Source organism: Mauremys mutica, chromosome 8, assembly GCF_020497125.1.
Source record: "Mauremys mutica isolate MM-2020 ecotype Southern chromosome 8, ASM2049712v1, whole genome shotgun sequence".
Classification (NCBI taxonomy): Eukaryota; Metazoa; Chordata; order Testudines; family Geoemydidae; genus Mauremys; species Mauremys mutica.
In genome coordinates this window covers 493,260-510,966 of record NC_059079.1, presented here as the reverse complement: position 1 = coordinate 510,966, position 17,707 = coordinate 493,260, and the positions used below count along the sequence as shown (strand labels likewise).

At 53.7% G+C, this 17,707-nt stretch overlaps 1 protein-coding gene across 4 annotated transcripts in view; it reads left to right on the top strand.

Moving 5' to 3' along the window:
• Positions 1-7,502, top strand: part of ELOVL1 (ELOVL fatty acid elongase 1) — a 33,020-nt gene extending 25,518 nt beyond the window's left edge. For 2 of the 4 annotated variants that reach the window (XM_045027383.1, XM_045027384.1), the window contains exons 3-9: positions 62-218; positions 929-1,119; positions 1,342-1,422; positions 1,837-1,893; positions 4,713-4,818; positions 5,257-5,393; positions 5,852-7,502. In XM_045027383.1, coding sequence (XP_044883318.1) covers positions 173-218; positions 929-1,119; positions 1,342-1,422; positions 1,837-1,893; positions 4,713-4,818; positions 5,257-5,393; positions 5,852-6,112 — 879 coding nt within the window. In that variant the 5' untranslated portion in view covers positions 62-172 and the 3' untranslated portion in view covers positions 6,113-7,502. Of the gene's footprint in view, positions 1-24; positions 219-928; positions 1,120-1,341; positions 1,423-1,836; positions 1,894-4,712; positions 4,819-5,256; positions 5,394-5,851 lie in introns of all 4 variants that reach the window. The other 2 variants (XM_045027381.1, XM_045027382.1) reach the window with 1 other exon arrangement.
• The last annotated feature ends 10,205 nt before the right edge of the window (positions 7,503-17,707 follow it).

The following is a 17,707-nucleotide window of genomic DNA, read 5'->3' as shown; positions in this document are numbered from 1 at the left end:
TTCCCATCACATTTATTGTTGTAGGTTACTGTGGCACTTGGTGAACTTTCACTTTTTACAGTGAAGCTCGCACTCGGGGTAAATCAGCAGGCTCTGCTCACCACAGACAGCTGCGGATCCTGAACCCAGAAAACCTGACCCTTCCCTGACTCTCTGCAGAACTCCAGCTGCTATGGAAGCAATTGTAACAATGTACCGGGACTTCATGAAGGGAACAGGTGAGATCTTCCTTCGGTGCCCAGCTGCTGGCCAGGGAGCTGGGTGCCATGGGAACTGCAAAAACAACAAGGCGTCCAGTGGCACCTTAAAGACTAACAGATTTATTTGGGCATAAGCTTTTGTGGGTAAAAAACCTCACTTCTTCAGATGTATGGAGTCCATGGGAGCTGCCTGAAGGACTAGCCCTGCTTGCTGGCCATCACAGCACCCAGTGGAATACAGTTCCACAGCTCTTGGATTCACACTGGTACTGAGCCATGCTGCAGGACCGCTGCTCTGTGCTCCCGATGCCCTTGGGGTGCCCCCATTACTGAGCCATGCTGTGGAACTCCTGCTCTGCTTTGGGTGTCCTGGGCTGCTGCTGCTCTTAGTGCCTCCTGCATGGTATTGTGATGCCATCTGAGGGGCAGGGGAGAAGTCCTGGAGTGGAGCCTTCACCCAAAGTGGTTTGTGGCTGCCATGGAGCCTGGTGCGCATTAGGAATTACTGGAGTTCATCAGGTGCTCCCAACCACCTCCCTCCCTGAGCACCATGTAACCGTGATTGCCCAGGAGGAGCAGGGGGTCTCCAAGGGCCATGCTCTGGGTCAGTGGCAGAGTCCAGGTCTCCTGACTCAGAGCAGTGCCCTGACTGCGGGCAAAGGGAAGCAGGGGCTTGGGCTGGGGGGTGGTTTCATCTTTACCGGCATCCTTTGTGCCTCTCCCTGTAGACCCCCGCATAGCTGAGTACCCACTGATGCAGTCGCCCTTCCTCATGATGGGGATCCTGCTGGGCTATGTCTACTTTGTGCTATCCCTGGGCCCCCGGCTGATGGCGAACAGGAAGCCCTTTGACCTGAAGAAGTTCATGGTGGTCTACAACTTCTTCCTGGTGGGCCTCTCACTCTACATTGTCTATGAGGTGAGGTGCCAATGGCAGTGCAGTCTGTGCCAGGCGTTTGTGCCATCAGTCCCTGCCCTTGGACAATCCGAGCTGCCGGGCAGAGGGCACCTGGCTGCCCAGTGACTGAGGCACCCCCTCATGGCTGCTTTGGGAGCTTCGGCCTGCCCTCTCTGAGGGGGAGGGTGGGCATGGGAATGTGATGTGTGCTGAACCTGGTCTGGTGGTGTCCCCTTGCTGCAGTTCCTGATGGCAGGCTGGCTGACGGGATACACCTGGAGATGTGACCCTGTGGATTTTTCCCAGGACCCCAAGGCCCTTCGGGTAAGTTCTCCCCTCTTGCTGCAAGCAGAATGGGGCCCTTAATCACAGGCCCTGGGCAGCATGCAGCTGCTTCCTTCTTGTTACTGTAGCCATTGGCCTTGGGGACCTCTGGCCCAAGATGGTGGCTGGGTGTCTCCTGTGGCTTATAAAGCAGCAGCGGGAGCTGAATAACGAGGCAGTGCCTTCCAGAGATGGGTGTTTGTGTGCCATTATGGGATTGAAGAGACCCAGGGGTCCATCTACTGAACCACAGAGGAAAGTGTCACGACCCCGACATTTGTTGGCCCTTGCTGGCTGCCTGAAACGAACCTGTCTGGGAGGGTTGGACTGCAGGGCAGTGGGGCACCCTGCACCAGGGCAGAGCTGGGTGGGCATTGCCTAGTCTCTGACGCACATGCATTCTCCTTGTTGCAGATGGTCCGTGTAGCTTGGCTTTTTGTCTTCTCCAAGTTCATTGAGCTGATGGACACGGTAAGTGATGGATTCTGGGGGAGTGGTAATCAGGCACCCACTCCCTGGCCCCACTCTGCCCCCCCAGCACTCCAAATTTCCTAGAGTGGTTTGCAAATCCAAATGAGCCTGGCCCAGACCCCTGTGCTGGGCCTCAGCAGTGCCCGTGGAAAAAATACGGAGATTGGGAATAATGAGCTTCATGAGAACAGCCACACTGGGTCAGACCAGTGGTTCATCTAGCCCAGTATCCGGTCTTCCGGCAGTGGCCAGTGCCAGGTGCTTCAGAGAGAGTGAATGGAACAGGACAATTTATCAAGTGATCCATCCTCTGTCATCTAGTCCCAGCTTCTGGCAGTCAGAGGTTTAGGGATACCCAGAGCATGGGGTGGGGTCCCTGCCCATCCTGGCTGATAGCCAGTGATGGAGCTTCCCTATACCTCATGCCAGGTCATTGCCCTGGAGCAGTGACCAGAGATTCCCCTCTTGGGCTTTGGAAATGAGTTAGAGGGAGCCAGGACCCATCCAAACAATAAGCCCAGCCCATGGGAGGTGAGTGCTTCCTTTCATGCCAGTACCAGGCTCTCCCCTTCCTGAGCGGGGGCAGGTTGCAGTTTTTCCACCTTTCCTGATGGCTGCGCAGGTATTCACTGATTACTGGGAATTGGCACCGCCCCAGTAAGCATGGCACCATCATCCCTGGTGGCTGCTGAATCAGATGTTGTTAGGACGCAGGACAAGAAGTTTCTGGCAGTGGGTTCTCGCCAACATATCACCCGAGCTTTGGAAGGACCCTCCCTGCTGCTGGAGCCTCTGCAGTCACTCTAGGTTCTTCAAGTGCTTGCTCATATCGATTCCAATTAGGTGTGTGCGTGCCGTCAGAGAATTTTTACCTTCCAGTGGGTCGGCTGTGGAGCCCCCTGGAGTGGCACCTTCATGGCGTTGGATTTATACCCCGGCCGACCCAGCGCCCCCTCAGTTCCTTCTTACTTCCTGTGACGGTCTTGTGGAGCTTGGCTTTGCTACTCTCCACTCTCCTTAGCGTTCCCCTACAGTTTGTTAATAGTTTGTTATAGAGTTTACTATAGTTAGAACTACAACTATTATAGTAGTTGTATTAGTGGGGGAAAAGGGGTTTCCCCGCTTTCCCATATTTGATTGGGCTCATGCCCAAAGCTCCAGGCTTTAAACCCTGCGGATCCTGCTCCAAGCCCATGCCAACGAGCGACCCCCCCCCACAACTCTTGCCTGAAGTGTCTGGGGGGAATCTCACCAGGCGGAGAAGTGCAGGATTTGCAAGAACTTTTGCCTCCGGACTAAGAAGGAGCAAGACTTTCGTTTGAGACAGCTCCATATGGAGGTGGCTCTTAGTCCTGAGCCTCCAGCGGCGTGCCAAGACCCGGTGCCAAGTGCTTCGGTACGCAGTGCCCCGGCTTCAGCTACAGGAACAGTACTGCGCTCGGACTATGCGGTCCCCGGCACCGCAATCAACTTCTGCAGTCCGACACTGCTCTCTCTCACCTGACCAGAAGCGGCACCGGAAAAGGCTGGCCCACCTCTACCTCTTCCGGATCCGCCTTCAGAACCTCGTCCCCCAGCAGAGTGCCCGGGGACACAGGTGACGACCTCGGCACCGTTGATTCTGGCGCTGGGGACGGAGCTGTTGAGTCTGGTGCAACTAACAGCATGGTTGAGGTCCAGTTGCCATTTACACCAGATACCTTTGCGGCGGTAAGGGATCTGATTTCCATGACTGTGTCGGCATCCCCTCAACAGACCAAGGCACTACCACCTATCCACATGGCACCATCCAGGGGCAAACCGGCTCTTATTCACCCGCTGGCACCGTCGGGCAAGTCCCGGCCCCACTCGCAGTCCCGGCACCGGTCTCGACACCGCTCCATCCGCCGGTCACCATCCAGGAGTAGGTCCCGGTCCTGATGCCGCTCCCAACGCCGGTCATTGTCCTTGAGACCCAGGTCCAGGTGCCAGTCCAGGTCCTGACACCGATCTAGGTCCAGACACTGCTTCCTAGTGGAAAACGACGCAGCTCTTCGTCGCGATAGCAGACCTGATGGAAGGTCTTCCAGTCTCCTCTTAGCAGATCTCTTCCTGGATCACATCTTGTATTTGTCCCTGCTATGACCTGGCCGGGGCCCTGACCCCCATCTCACTGCTCACTTCATGAGGGCTCAAGCCTCGTCGGCAGCCTTCCTGGCCCAGGTGCCAATCCAGGAGATCTGCAGAGCTGCTACTTGGTCTTCAGTGCATACGTTTGCCTCACGCTATGCCATCGTTAGGCCAGAGACGATGCGACATTTGGTAGAGCGATCCTACAATCCACAGTACTTCACTCTGACCCCACTGCCCAGGTAAGGTTTGGGAGTCACCTAATTGGAATCGATATGAGCAAGCACTCGAAGAAGAAAAGACGGTTACTCACCTTTGTAACTGTTGTTCTTCAAGATGTGTTGCTCATATCCATTCCAAACCTGCCTTCCTAACCCTCTGTCGGAGTAGCTGGCAAGAAGGAACTGAGGGGGTGATGAGTCGGCCAAGGTATATATCCAGCGCCATAAAGGTGGCACTCCAGGGGGCTCCACAGCCGACCCACCAGGTGTTGCTAGGGTAAAAATTCTCCGACAGCCGTGCACGTGGTGCACGCACACCTAATTGGAATGGACATGAGCAACCCATCTTGAAGTACAACAGTTACAAAGGTGAGTAACCGTCTTTTCCGGAGAGCCCTGGCAGAACCTCTGCACTTTCAATAGCCATCCTGTCCCAGCTGCTCCAGCTTCTGCTGACTCGGCCACCCACCTGCTTCTCTCTGCTTCTAGGTGATCTTCGTCCTGCGCAAGAAGAATGAGCAGGTCACCTTCCTGCACCTCTTCCACCATTCTGTCCTGCCTTGGAGCTGGTGGTGGGGTGCTAAGTTTGGCCCAGGTGAGGGCTGGCACACTGAATCACCCTGCAGGGAAGAGAGGGGAGATCTGGTCCCAGTCTCCCAGTGAGAGGCCTACGCCACCCCGTTGGCCTCAGGGCTCTTCTGCCCTTGTTCCCCGTGGGCCCTGCAAGGGAAGATCTTATCACTACCATTGTAGGAGTGCATGCACAGTCTTCCCACGCCTGGCTGCAGCCCCCATTCTCAGCCAATGGCTGAGTCAAACCCCTTCCCTACCCACCCCTCACACCCATTATTCCCCTTTTGTGGGGGCTGGGAGCCCTGTGTGGGCATGGGGAGGGCTGTAGTGCAGTTTGGCTTGCTGCAGTAGGTCATCCATGAGCTTGGGAGCCTATGCCCCTGTCGGGTGGGGGTGGGGGATGCAGCACCACAGGGTGGGACTGGCCCCCAGCACTAATCACCTCTTCCCTGCCTGGCAGGGGGAATGGGTTCCTTCCATGCCATGATCAACTCCATGGTGCATGTCGTCATGTATTCCTACTACGGGCTTTCGGCGGCAGGGCCTGCCTTTCAGAAGTACCTGTGGTGGAAGAAGCACATCACAGCTGTCCAGCTGGTGAGTCGGGGCTGCGCAGCAGCTGCAAATGCCCCAACCCCTGGGGCTGGGTGTTCCTGTGGAGGCACAGCATGGGGGCAGGGTTGCTCTGGAAATGATCCATGCCAACCTCTGGCAGGACCAGCACCCTCACTAGAGTTCAGGTGGGGCTGTGTCCGTCCCACACTGAGGGCCTTAGCAGGCTGCGCCTGTCTGGGTGCTGTGACCAGCTGAGGTCTGCAGCAGCTCCATGTATTGCCCTGGGAAGGGCTGGGCCTTCGCCCCCGCCAGGGGCACCCTCGTGGTGCTGTTCTCAGTGTGTGCCCTGTGTGAATAGGCACTCTCCCATGGGCTGGGGGGAGGAGGCATAGCTGGGGTTGGGATGCTCCTCTCCTCTCCCCCCCCCCCCCCCCGCCCCGAGTAACTGGTCCCCTCTCTGTCTCCTTCTCCTGCTGCGCACACTCCACACCGGCTCCCAGGCACAGTTCGTGATCGTCTCCATCCACATCTCCCAATACTACTTCATGCCCGGCTGCCAGTACCAGTACCCCATCTTCATCCACCTCATCTGGATTTATGGGACCATCTTCTTCATCCTCTTCTCCAACTTCTGGTACCACTCCTACACCAAGGGCAAGCGGCTGCCCAAGGGGGCCCAGTGCCCAGCCCAGCTCCAGCACAACGGCATCAGCCTGCACGAGAACAGCGCTGTCACCAACGGCAAAGTCAAAGCCAACTAGAGGGCCAGCCCCTCCCAGAGCCAATGAGAGCCCCGGGGCAGAGGTGGCTGGGACTGTCCCCCTGCTCCTGGGTGTTACTAGCCAAATCAAGTGCCTACAGACTGTTGTATCCCAAGTGCCCGGCCCCGCTCCCTGCTGCCCTGTCTGTCTTCAGGCATGGCCCCTCTGCTCTGGGCAGCTCCTCCCACCAGTGCGGGGGAGGCTCCTGCTGCTTCCTGCCATGTGAGCAGAGGAGCAGCCACCTGCGTCACTGGCAGAGGGGTTACAGCCCTGCTCCGTTGTCTCCAAAGGAACTTCCCCATAAGTGCCTGTTTGCCCCTTCTGCCAGGGCCCCCTTCCTGCACCAGGAGGCTGCTCCATGGTGAGTAGGACCAAACATGGAGCCCACTCCACCTTTGCCATGTGTTGGGCCCTGTGTGAATGAGGGGAGTCGCTCTCCATTTGACTCCAGGTGCTCCCTGTGCCCCTCTGCTCTCAGCACTGCTGCCTAGGAGTGTAAGGCCCTGGGCCTCACTCCCACCTCAAGGACCCTGGGTCCTCCCCATTCACCATCTGTCCTTGCCACTTCATTGCATTTCATTGCGCTGCTCCCGTCTGGCTCCAGTATGCATAGCGAAGGGTTGCTGGGCCCTGCACTGAGAGCTCTGGCACTCCAGGACAGCTAGACTGGGGGCAGGGGCAGGTCCCACTCTGGTTACTACTTGAATGTGAGGCTGGGCCTACCGCCCCTGTGCACTAGCTGACCCTTTTCACCCTGTGCCTTGCACACACATGGGCCATGCTGACACTCGGGGGAAAGCCATTCCCAGAGCGCATGCTCCCAGCCTGCCTGCACCCTTCTTTCCTGGCTGGCTGTGGGGCGAGTCCATTCTGGCCGTGGCTGCTATGCCTCTGCTGGCTGCCTGAGAGCTAGCCTCTTCAGGTTGTGGCTTGGTCCAGCGTTGGAGCAGCTGCGTTTTGTCTCCCTCTGCTTAATACCCGTAAACTCAAGACTGGAGCAATAATCTCCCCTGGAATTTGCTCTCTTGCTGCCGTGGCACTGGGCCAATAGCACACTGAAGCCCAGCAGCCGTATGCACAGTGAGAGGAGGTCAGAGCATGGCCGCAGCCCTCTTCCTCCCGGTGGCCCTGCTGTCCCTTGTGCAGGTTCCCAGGGCAGAGCCCTTTGTGCCTTTTAAGTGTTTCCACTTGGAGGGCATGGGGGGCCTGTTCTTGCACTTGGGAGTAGTGCAGCAGCTGCTCAGTGGGCATCTCCCACTCTGGCTGCAGTCCAAGCCTTGTTGGTGTGCATCCTGTGGGGGAAGTAGGGGGCCTTGAGCACCCTCCCCCCCCCAAACCGGGCTGCTCTTGTGTATCTCCAGAAATAAAGGCAGAAGGAGAAGCGGCTCTACCCTCTTGTTTTCTGAGATCTTTTTTTTAGTGTAAACTCAGTGACCCTTCCGAGCCTTGCCTGAGCTAGATAGAGATGTGGGGTGAAAGAAAGAAGTGCCTTGCACTGGCAGAACATGACAGGGAGACAGCAGGCACCTGCAGTGAACTCGCTGCCTTGAGGGCAGCTGCTCATGGCTGGGAGGGAGTTAACAAGGCAGCAGATACTAGAATCACTTTCTGCTGGGGGAGGCAGCTGGACTCTCAGAGCACTCTGGGAAGAACAATGGTAGGGGTGGGAATAGGGTAGTCAACTGTCTAATGGCACAAACGCAAACACACTTGCCCCGTCCCCAGCCCAAGGCCATGCCCCTGTCCTGCCCCTTCTCCGAGCCTCCACCCCCTCACTCACTCCATTTCCCCCTCCCCCTGTCGCTTGCTTTCCCCCACCTTTATTTACTTTCACCAGGCTGGGGCAAGGGTTTGGGGTGTGGGAGGGGATGTGGGCTCTGGGCTGGGAGGGTGGGTACGAGAGGTTCGAAGGGTGGGGTTGGGGTGCGGGAGGGGGTGAAGGGTGCAGGCTCTGGCTGCCTGACCCTTGCCTCGGGCAGCTCCTGGAAGCGGCTGGCATGTCCAACTCCTAGGCTCGAGGCGGCCAGGCGGCTCTGCATGCTGCCCTTGCCTGCAGGTACCACGCCTGCGGTTCCCGGCTAATGGGAGCTGTGGAGTTAATTCCTAAAGGGTAGGAATTAATGGTAAATTCTCAGAATGGAGAGGGGTAACTAGTGGTGTTCCCCAAGGGTCAGTCCTAGGACCAATCCTATTCAATTTATTCATAAATGATCTGGAGAAAGGGGTAAACAGTGAGGTGGCAAAGTTTGCAGATGATACTAAACTACTCAAGATAGTTAAGACCAAAGCAGATTGTGAAGAACTTCAAAAAGATCTCACAAAACTAAGTGATTGGGCAACAAAATGGCAAATGAAATTTAATGTGGATAAATGTAAAGTAATGCACATTGGAAAAAATAACCCCAACTATACATACAACATGATGGGGGCTAATTTAGCTACAACGAGTCAGGAAAAAGATCTTGGAGTTATCGTGGATAGTTCTCTGAAGATGTCCACGCAGTGTGCAGAGGCGGTCAAAAAAGCAAACAGGATGTTAGGAATCATTAAAAAGGGGATAGAGAATAAGACTGAGAATATATTATTGCCCTTATATAAAACCATGGTACGCCCACATCTCGAATACTGTGTACAGATGTGGTCTCCTCACCTCAAAAAAGATATTCTAGCACTAGAAAAGGTTCAGAAAAGAGCAACTAAAATGATTAGGGGTTTAGAGAGGGTCCCATATGAGGAAAGATTAAAGAGGCTAGGACTCTTCAGTTTGGAAAAGAGAAGACTAAGGGGGGACATGATAGAGGTATATAAAATCATGAGTGATGTTGAGAAAGTGGATAAGGAAAAGTTATTTACTTATTCCCATAATACAAGAACTAGGGGTCACCAAATGAAATTAATAGGCAGCAGGTTTAAAACAAATAAAAGGAAGTTGTTCTTCACGCAGCGCACAGTCAACTTGTGGAACTCCTTACCTGAGGAGGTTGTGAAGGCTAGGACTATAACAATGTTTAAAAGGGGACTGGATAAATTCATGGTGGCTAAGTCCATAAATGGCTATTAGCCAGGATGGGTAAGAATGGTGTCCCTAGCCTCTGTTCGTCAGAGGATGGAGATGGATGGCAGGAGAGAGATCACTTGATCGTTGCCTGTTAGGTTCACTCCCTCAGGGGCACCTGGCATTGGCCACTGTCGGTAGACAGATACTGGGCTAGATGGACCTTTGGTCTGACCTGGTACGGCCTTTCTTATGTTCTTATGGAGTTGGCGCTCAGAGTCGGGGCAGCATGCAGAGCCCACTGACTGCCCCTGCGCCTAGAAGCCAGAGGGACGTGCAGGTCGCTTTCAGGAGCCATGTGGTGACAGGGCAGGTAGGGAGCCTCCCTTAGCTCTACTGTGCCACTGGATTTTAGCAGCCTATTTAAAATCTCCTGGATTTGTTTGTCGTCTCTAGGCGACTCTTGGCCAATCTGGGAGAGTTGACAACTCTAGGTGAGAACCACAGCTGAGACCAAATACCAGACCAGTGGTTAAAGCCTAAGCAGAGAGCAAAGCGTTTGGGGTGGAGGGTGCAGACCAGCCACTGCTGCTCATGAGGGTCCTGTGCAACTGCTAGGGCAGAAATGGGGCAGGAACCAAACCTCCAGCAGATGGGAATAGCTGCCAAGGCGTTTTGGGTTTTAGCCCAAAGTTGAGCTGATGTGGAGAGCCAGCAAGCTGCCTGCATGTGCTTCCCCTAGAGTCCACGCTCAGGAATGTCCTCCAACTGCTGGGTGTGTGAGAGGAACCGTTCCCGTTCCCAGGGGCAGGATGCTGGCCAGAAACCAGGCATGTGCCATGTGCACTCCCAATGCCTCCAGACCAGGGACTTCCTCCTCTCCCAGCTTTACGCAAGGGTGGGATGAAGGGGCGTGTTAAAGCAGATCAGATGGATAGTAAGAAGATCCTGGCCCAGGCTCCTGCCAGCCACACAGCGCCACTGAGCAGAGGTAAATGGAAGGAACAAAACATGTAACTAGACTGAGGAAATTGTTGAGGCCAGGGATTTAACATGGTTCACAAAGGGATTGGATGCTTAGATGGCTATCAGGAATAGCTTTCAGTAGCAGCAGTGATACATTTTGGAAGGGACTAAAACTTGTTTCAGGGTTTAGGATTATCTCCAGCTAGTAGGGACTAGCATGGGACTACTCTGCAAGGCAGGTTATCCCACACATGCTACTGTGGGGTTTTCACAACTTTCCTCTGAAACCGCTGGCTGTCCTCTCTGTTGGAAGTAAGATACTGGGCTAGCTGGACCTTGGGTTTGATCGACTCAGGCAATGCTGATGTTCCTAGGCTCTCTTCTCTCAGTCCCCCCCCCACCTCCAACCACCATGCACCCTATTGCTCATCCGCCCTAGGCTAGCAACAAAGGGATTGACAATCTGCTGTGCCCAGCACTCTTGTCCTGTATTGACAGTGACCAGTACCTGATAATGACAGGAGAAGGTGGTACTTGTTGGGGGGGGGGGGCGCAATGATGGACACACACACACACACACACACACACCCCCAGTGGAGGCAGGAGTGGTCAGTTCAGCCACTGAAGATGGGAAGGGTTGTCCCTGTTTAATGCAACTCTGGATATTCTTATCCATTTAAGGCCTGGTGTTGTGCTAAACTCTTTGCCTCAATCTTGTGGGCAGGTGTCCCACCGCTTGTGGTTTTGTGGATTCTAGATGTGGTCTGTTTACTCCTGGGGGAATTCTGCGCCAATGCAGAATTTGCGCAGAATTAATCTTCTGTACAGAATTTCATTTTTCCCTGGAGAATTGGTGCTGCTGGCTGCCACTAGGGGCCACTGGACCTAGAGCCCAGCTCTCTAGCTCTCAAATACAGGACACTGGAGGGTGGGAAGAAGCTGGAGGGTTCTGGGCAGCTGTGGCTCCCAGCATGTCTGGAAGGAAGGAGGCAGCGTGTAGGGAACTCTGCACAAGCCTGGGACCCAGCATCAGGCTGTTCCTCTCTAGATCCCTGGGATCTCAGGGGGTGTCCTGCAGCTGGGTTCTGGGGTGTGTGTGGGTATCTGAGACCTGAGGGGGTAGAGTTTTCCCCCAAGATGTGCCTAGTTGGCATGTGTGATACACCCATACTAAGGTGCCCAACAGGAGCGTTGCAGTGAAACAGGAATTGGGTTGTCGTAGGGGTTTGTTTAGCTCTCTACTCCTGGGAAATTGTTGTTGTCTGTGTTACAGACATATTTGCTGACAGGTATTTTGAAATAAATTACCAAAATATCTGAAGCTGGTGTGATTATATTGCGTTGTTTTGACAAATAAAGTATGTAGAGTTTTTACTTTTTTGGTGCAGAATTCCCCCAGCAGTTTCTGTTAAGGTGTGTCCTTGTCTTTGATTCATGGGAACGTGAAAGCCTCTTGTGAGCTGTTGAGTCATTTATGTCATCTCTCCAAATGGTTTTATTCCCTCCTTGTATGGAGCTCTCCCAGGCCTAACTTTCTGGACCAGGTTGGCTCCCTTCACCTTGTAGTGTGAGGGCAACTGGAGCTCTGCATCCTGGCAGGGGGTGCTAGCCTAGGGACTGAGGGATAGAAGTGGAGAGGCAATGCCTTCTGTGTGTTCTCCCTGTAACTACAACCGCCTTGTTTCTTTGGATCAGGGCTGCACGCTGAGCCATTAACAACCTGCCCTGCTTCTAGAGAAAGCTGAGAGCTCAGCCCTATGTAGGGGTAAGTGGAAGTTATTCTAAAGCAACGAGCTGATCCACTGCAGGCTTAGGATGAGGCAGAGCCATGTTCAATTCCCTGCTCCACCACAGGCTTCCTTGGGAGCCTTGGACAAGTCACTGAGCCTGGGTGGGCCTCTGTTCCCCATGTGTGAAATGGGTATAATAATGCTTCCCATCTCCCAGGGGCTGTGAGGTTCTGTACATTAAAGATTGTGTAGCCCTTTGAGAGCTAGCGATGAAAAGTGCAGTCTAGAAGAGGAGGGTTGCTGTGAGCGGGGATGTGCTTGCTCAGTCCTGTAGTACTCCTAGGATGGATGCTAATTATGGGGTAAGGTCTTCCTAAACGAGTCAGAGACAACTGCGTACACCAGCTGCCCAGGGAGAGGCCCTGGCTGGAGACTCTTTAGCACAGTGATACTCTGACCTCAGTGCTTAAGGAGCCAAATTAGTGAGTGACATTACCCAAAAGAGCCACAGGTGTGTGAATTCATTGTTTCATGTACTGTTGTGCTGTATATTCATATTTAAACAGTATGACTGGGACATGCTTAGTTTTTATGTATATGATTCTGAGCAAAATGACTGACCAAGTATTTTATCAACTACAGTTGGTTAATGTTATTAACCAATCAGGAAGATTTTCCTAACTAAATCAGTGTTCTAATGTCCTGAGCTGCAAAGAGCCAGAGGTGACACCTTAAAGAGGCACTTGTGGCTTGCAAGCCTCAGCCTGATTATTGCTGCTCTAGCACGTTGGATAAAGGTAGACAATCAACCAGCAAAGAATCCTGTGGCACCTTATAGACTAACAGACAATCAACCCTCCCTCTGAAGTGAGAGTCTAAATCCCTGTCCCAGGCCTCAAGCTAGGTGGGGGCCTGGGGTCAGCCCATCCCCTGCCCGATGTGGAAATGAGGCTGTACTGCACAAGATGGAGCGGGGGCTGCAGCTGCTGTTCCTGTTCCTGTAGCGCTAGCAGCTGGGGCTCACTCACTTTTGGCTGGCCTTGCCCAGCTGAGAGTAGAGACCAGAACCCAGGGGCTAAATGGGAGCACTAGTGCTCTGCACCCAGTCATGCCTCCTAAGTGTCTCAGGAAACATGGGCAGGGCGGCCTGTGCCCCAGTGTCGGCAGTGGGGACACCTGAAGCCCCTTGGCTAGCAAATGCTGCAGGCCATGATACTGCAGCGGGGGCCAAAGTGCTCACTGCCTGTTCCACACGGCAGCTGTGGCTCAGACCTGAATAACTCCTGGCTTTAATGGAAAGGGGAGGGAGGGGACGGAGGCAGCAGGGAGGGTGGTGGGTATGGGAGCACACGGGAGCTGCTTCAACAGGCAGCCAGCCAAGCTGGAGGGGGCAAGAACTCTGCCATAGCCACATGGGCTCAGAGGAAGAAGGGGCTTAGGCAGAGTGTTGTGGAGGAGACAGACTCAGCCCTGGTGGCACAATAGAACTAATATACTCCCAGGGCTGTCTCTGCTGCAACATAGGCTCTAGCATCAGAGTAAGTGGCTGGGATGCAGGGTATGGCTACACTTGCAGCTGTACAGTGCTGGGAGTTAGACCTGTCTTCGTACAGCTGAGTAGGGAAAGCGCTGCAGTCTGGCCACACTGACGGCTACCAGCGCACTGTCGTGGCCACATTGGCAGCATCTGCAGCGGCATTGGGAGTGGTGCGTTATGGGCAGCTGTCCCAGCGTTCAAGTGGCTGCAACGTGCTTTTCAAAAGAGGGGGGTGGGGTGGAGTGTGACAGGGAGCGTGGAGCGGGGGAGAGTAGATTTTTGGAGCTGACATTCTGTCAGCAGCTGCCTTGCAAGTTCCGACCTGTTCCTTGAAAGCAAATAGCCCTCTTTGTTTTTTTTCCTTACCAGACCAGATAAGCAGCCTCCCCAAAACGGACACCCCCCCCGCACGCCACGCTGCTCTCCTCAAGCCCCTTCCTTCCCCTCTCTTCAAGCAAACACTAGCTGTGGGCGTTCCAAAGGGAGCTCATTCACAGCAAACAGGAGCTGTGTTTGTTTTTTTGAGAAGCAGCTCCGGGAGCCCCGAGTTCACAACAAAAAACAAACAGAGGCATCACAACAAAAGAGAGGGAGTTATCTTTTCTTAAAAGCATTATGGGAAGGTTCCGGAGGTCAGTTACAGCGTAGTAAGATTATTCCCTGTTTACACTGGCGCCCCAGCACTGCAGGAGCAGCGCTATTCTCTTTATTCCTCTCGTGGAGGTGGAGTACATGCAGCACTGTAGCCAGGGAGATACAGCGCTGTATGTGCCTTGCAAGTGTGGACGGGGAGTGAGTTACAGCGCTGTAAAGCCACCACCAGCGCTGCAACTCTCCAGTGTAGCCAAGGCCGCAGTCTCCGCTGCAAGTCAGACTGGGTAGCAGCAGTATGCATGGGGGGGGTCACCCCGGGGAGGGACTTACCCTAGACCCCTGGGGCTATGAGCTAGGATCCTAACCCCCATCCAGGTTTGGGCTTTTGTAATGCCTAGGTAGCAGTGCTAGCTTCCTCCCTGGCTTACTGCAGGGACTCTAGTTTTACCTGCTGTTGATTTGGCTGTGTGCAGTCCCTCCATCCTTTTCCCACTCAAACTCCTCCAGCTCCTGCAATTGTCCCCCCCCCCCACACTTAATTTAAGGAAAAACCCACCACCTGAATGTTGGGCCATGTGCACCACCCGTTGGCTGCCTGCTGCTGCAGAGCCTTGCATTGTTCCACACTCAAGTCTTGTCAGGACTGAGCAGCGGGGCCTGCTCTGCCCTCTCTGTGCCTAGCTGACAGGAGTTGTAGCACTCTAGGTATGTGCCGTTGCTAGGCTGCCATAGTCCTGGAGCACAGACTCCTACAGTGAGGGGAGAACAGCACCGGCCTGACCATGCATCCATTGACCTAGCTACATCTACACCAGGGCTTAGGTCAGCATAGCTGCAGTACTCAGATGTGGGTTTTCTACACCCCATAGAGCTGTTGACCTAAATTCTGAGTGTGGCCTGGATCCCATGCTGTGGGGCAGGGGGTGGCGCTAGTCACTCGCTGCTTGGCTGTGAACCCCTCCATTTTCTGTCAGGGCATTAAAGTGCTAGACTCAGTACCTGATGATATCACAAGGAAAGCCACTCCTCTGCCTTATGCAGCCTGAGCCTTTGCTCTTTAGGGTGAACCCCACTTCGTTGCAGTACCCACAGCTGCCCCCTGGCCCGTTGCTGTGATGGGAGCAGCCCCTGCCCGGTGCACACTGAAACGCAGCTGACTATTATCAAATGTCGTGGTTACCCCAATGGCTTTTACAGAATTCTAAGGGCAGAACGGCCCATTGTGATCATCTAGCCTGACCTCCTGTAGAGTACAGGCCAGAAACAGCTACACATTTGAACAAATAGACTCAAACAAATAGAAAAAGTATAAGTTAAATAGTAATGCAGCAGGACCAGCTGGCATTTGCCCAAGACTTTGGAAGGAACTCAGAGGAAGGTTTCAGAGTGATAGCCGTGTTAGTATCTAAAGGTGCCACAAGGACTCCTCATTATTTTTGCTGATACAGACTAACAAATTTATTTGGGCATAAGCTTTTGTGGGCTAGAACCCACTTCATCAGATGCATGGAGTGGAAAATACAGGAGCAGATGTAAATACATGAAAAGATGTGATTTGCCTTACCAAGTGTGAGGTCAGTCTAACGAGATAAATCAGTTAGCAGGGTATCAGGAAAAATAACTTTTGAAGTGGTAATGAGTGGCCCCTTTCAGACAGTTGACAAGAAGGTGTGAGTAACAGTAGGGGAAAATTAGTATTGGTATTTTTCAAAGAGGAAGTTACACTAACTGCTGTGTAACCTATTGCTGAACCAAGCCTCCGTACCAGAGGACTGGCACGTAGGTAATGTAACACTGATTTTTAATAAGAGCTCCAGAGCTGAGCCTGCCAGTTAGACTGATGACTTCAGGACCAGACCCAGGGGTAGAAGCTATAGCATAGAACAGAACTATTCGATACCTAGTCAGTGGTTCCCACCCTTTTCTTAGCCGTGGCACATCTTGAGCTCCAGGGGCTTTTTTCTCCTTCCACCCCCAGCCAAGGCCACCCAAATGACCTCCAGTCTGTCCCTGCAAACCTTTAAGTACCTTTTCCCCAATTCCTCTCGTGCACAAGGCATACAACAGGCAACCTCCCCAGGGAAGCAGAAACATGTCCGTGATTGAGCCAGGACTGTGATTGTGGAAGGAGCAGAACATTGGACACTTCCTGTTGCTCCTGGTAGCAAATAGGTCGACCTGGGGAAACCACCCTTGGAAGATGGAGTGAATGACATCCAGACGGATGGACTATTTGTGATTTTTGTAACAATCTGCTGAGGTGCTTTGCTAGTTTGTTCTGCACTCCTAGGAGATAGCCCACTCCATTCACCTGGAGGCATCCTATGCAGAACTCCCTGAGGGCTTCTTGAGATAAGGGAAAGGGGTGTTGTCTGTCCTCACTGCCACACACTGACCTCATAGTCAGGCTGGAAAGGTCCGGCATGCTAATGGTACTGCCCTGAGCTCCTTGATATGAAGGGGAAGCTCCTCCAGTGACCACAGGCCTTTGTTTGGAGGTCTCCCAAACGCGCGCCCCATCCCAGAGCTGACGCATCTGTTAAAAGGGACAAGGAGGGCTGGGCGCTGTTGAACAGGACTCCCTCGTAGACTGCCCAAGGGTCGAGCCACCATCAGAGGGACTCGAGTATTTGCCCTGGCACCGTCACCTGTCAGCAATAGGCCGCAGTGAGCCACGCCTGGAGTGGCCTGAGCCTCAGTCTGGCATGGCAGATCACATAAGTGCAGGCCGCCATGTGGCTGAGGAGACTCAGGCATCCCCTTGCTGTGGTGGTCAGGAATCGCCTGAGGCCTTGAATAGTGTCCATCATAACTTGGAATTGGGTCTCTGGCAAAAACGCTTCTGCCCGTACCAAGTCCAATAGCACCTCGATTAACTCTTTTCTTTGGGTTGGTGACAAGGTTGACTTGTTCACATTGAGGAGGAGACTCAAAAGTAGATATGACTAGTCGGACTTGAGACTCCAACTGGTCTCTTGTGCGGCCCCTGAGCAGCCAGTCGTCAAGGTGGATATACCTGCACCTGCCTTTGGCAGAAGGCTGCTATGACTGACATGCACTTGGTGAACACTCAGAGGGCTGTTGACAGGCCGAAGGGGAGGACCGTGGACAGATGTTTTTGGTCGACCAGAAACCAGAGAAATTGTCTGTGTGCCAGTCAAATGGCTATATGAAAATACGGATCTTTCAGGTCGATGGTGGTGTACCAGTCCCCTGGATCCAGCAAAGGGATAACTGTACTTACAGAGACCATGCGGAACTTCAACTTTATCATGAATTAGTTGAGTCTTCACAGGTCTAGGATGGGTCTGAGCCCCCCCCGCCCCCGCCCTTGGCTTTGGGGATTAGGAAATACCGGGAATAGAATCAATCCCTGGCCCCTTAGCTCCTGAGGAACCTCTGCCACTGCCCCTGCTGCAAGGAGAGCCTGCACCTCCTGCATAAGGAGTTGCTCGTCAGAAGGGTCCCTGAAGAGGGATGGGGAAGGAAGGTGGGAAGGAGCAGAATTGGAGAGAATATCCCACCTCTACCATGCGAAGAACCCAGTGGTCCGATGTTATTTGAGACCAAGCACGGTAGAAGTGGGGCAGATGATTCATAACGGGGAAGGATCTGGTGTCATGGCGAGTGCACTGTCCTCAGGCGTCCCTTCAAAAGGCCTTTCTAGAGCAAGATGAAGGTTTGGTTGGGCCTTGGCCTCTGCCGAGAAGGGGGACTGGAAGGTTTGCACCTGCTGTTCCTGCCCCTACGCTATAAAAATCCTGTCTTGTTGC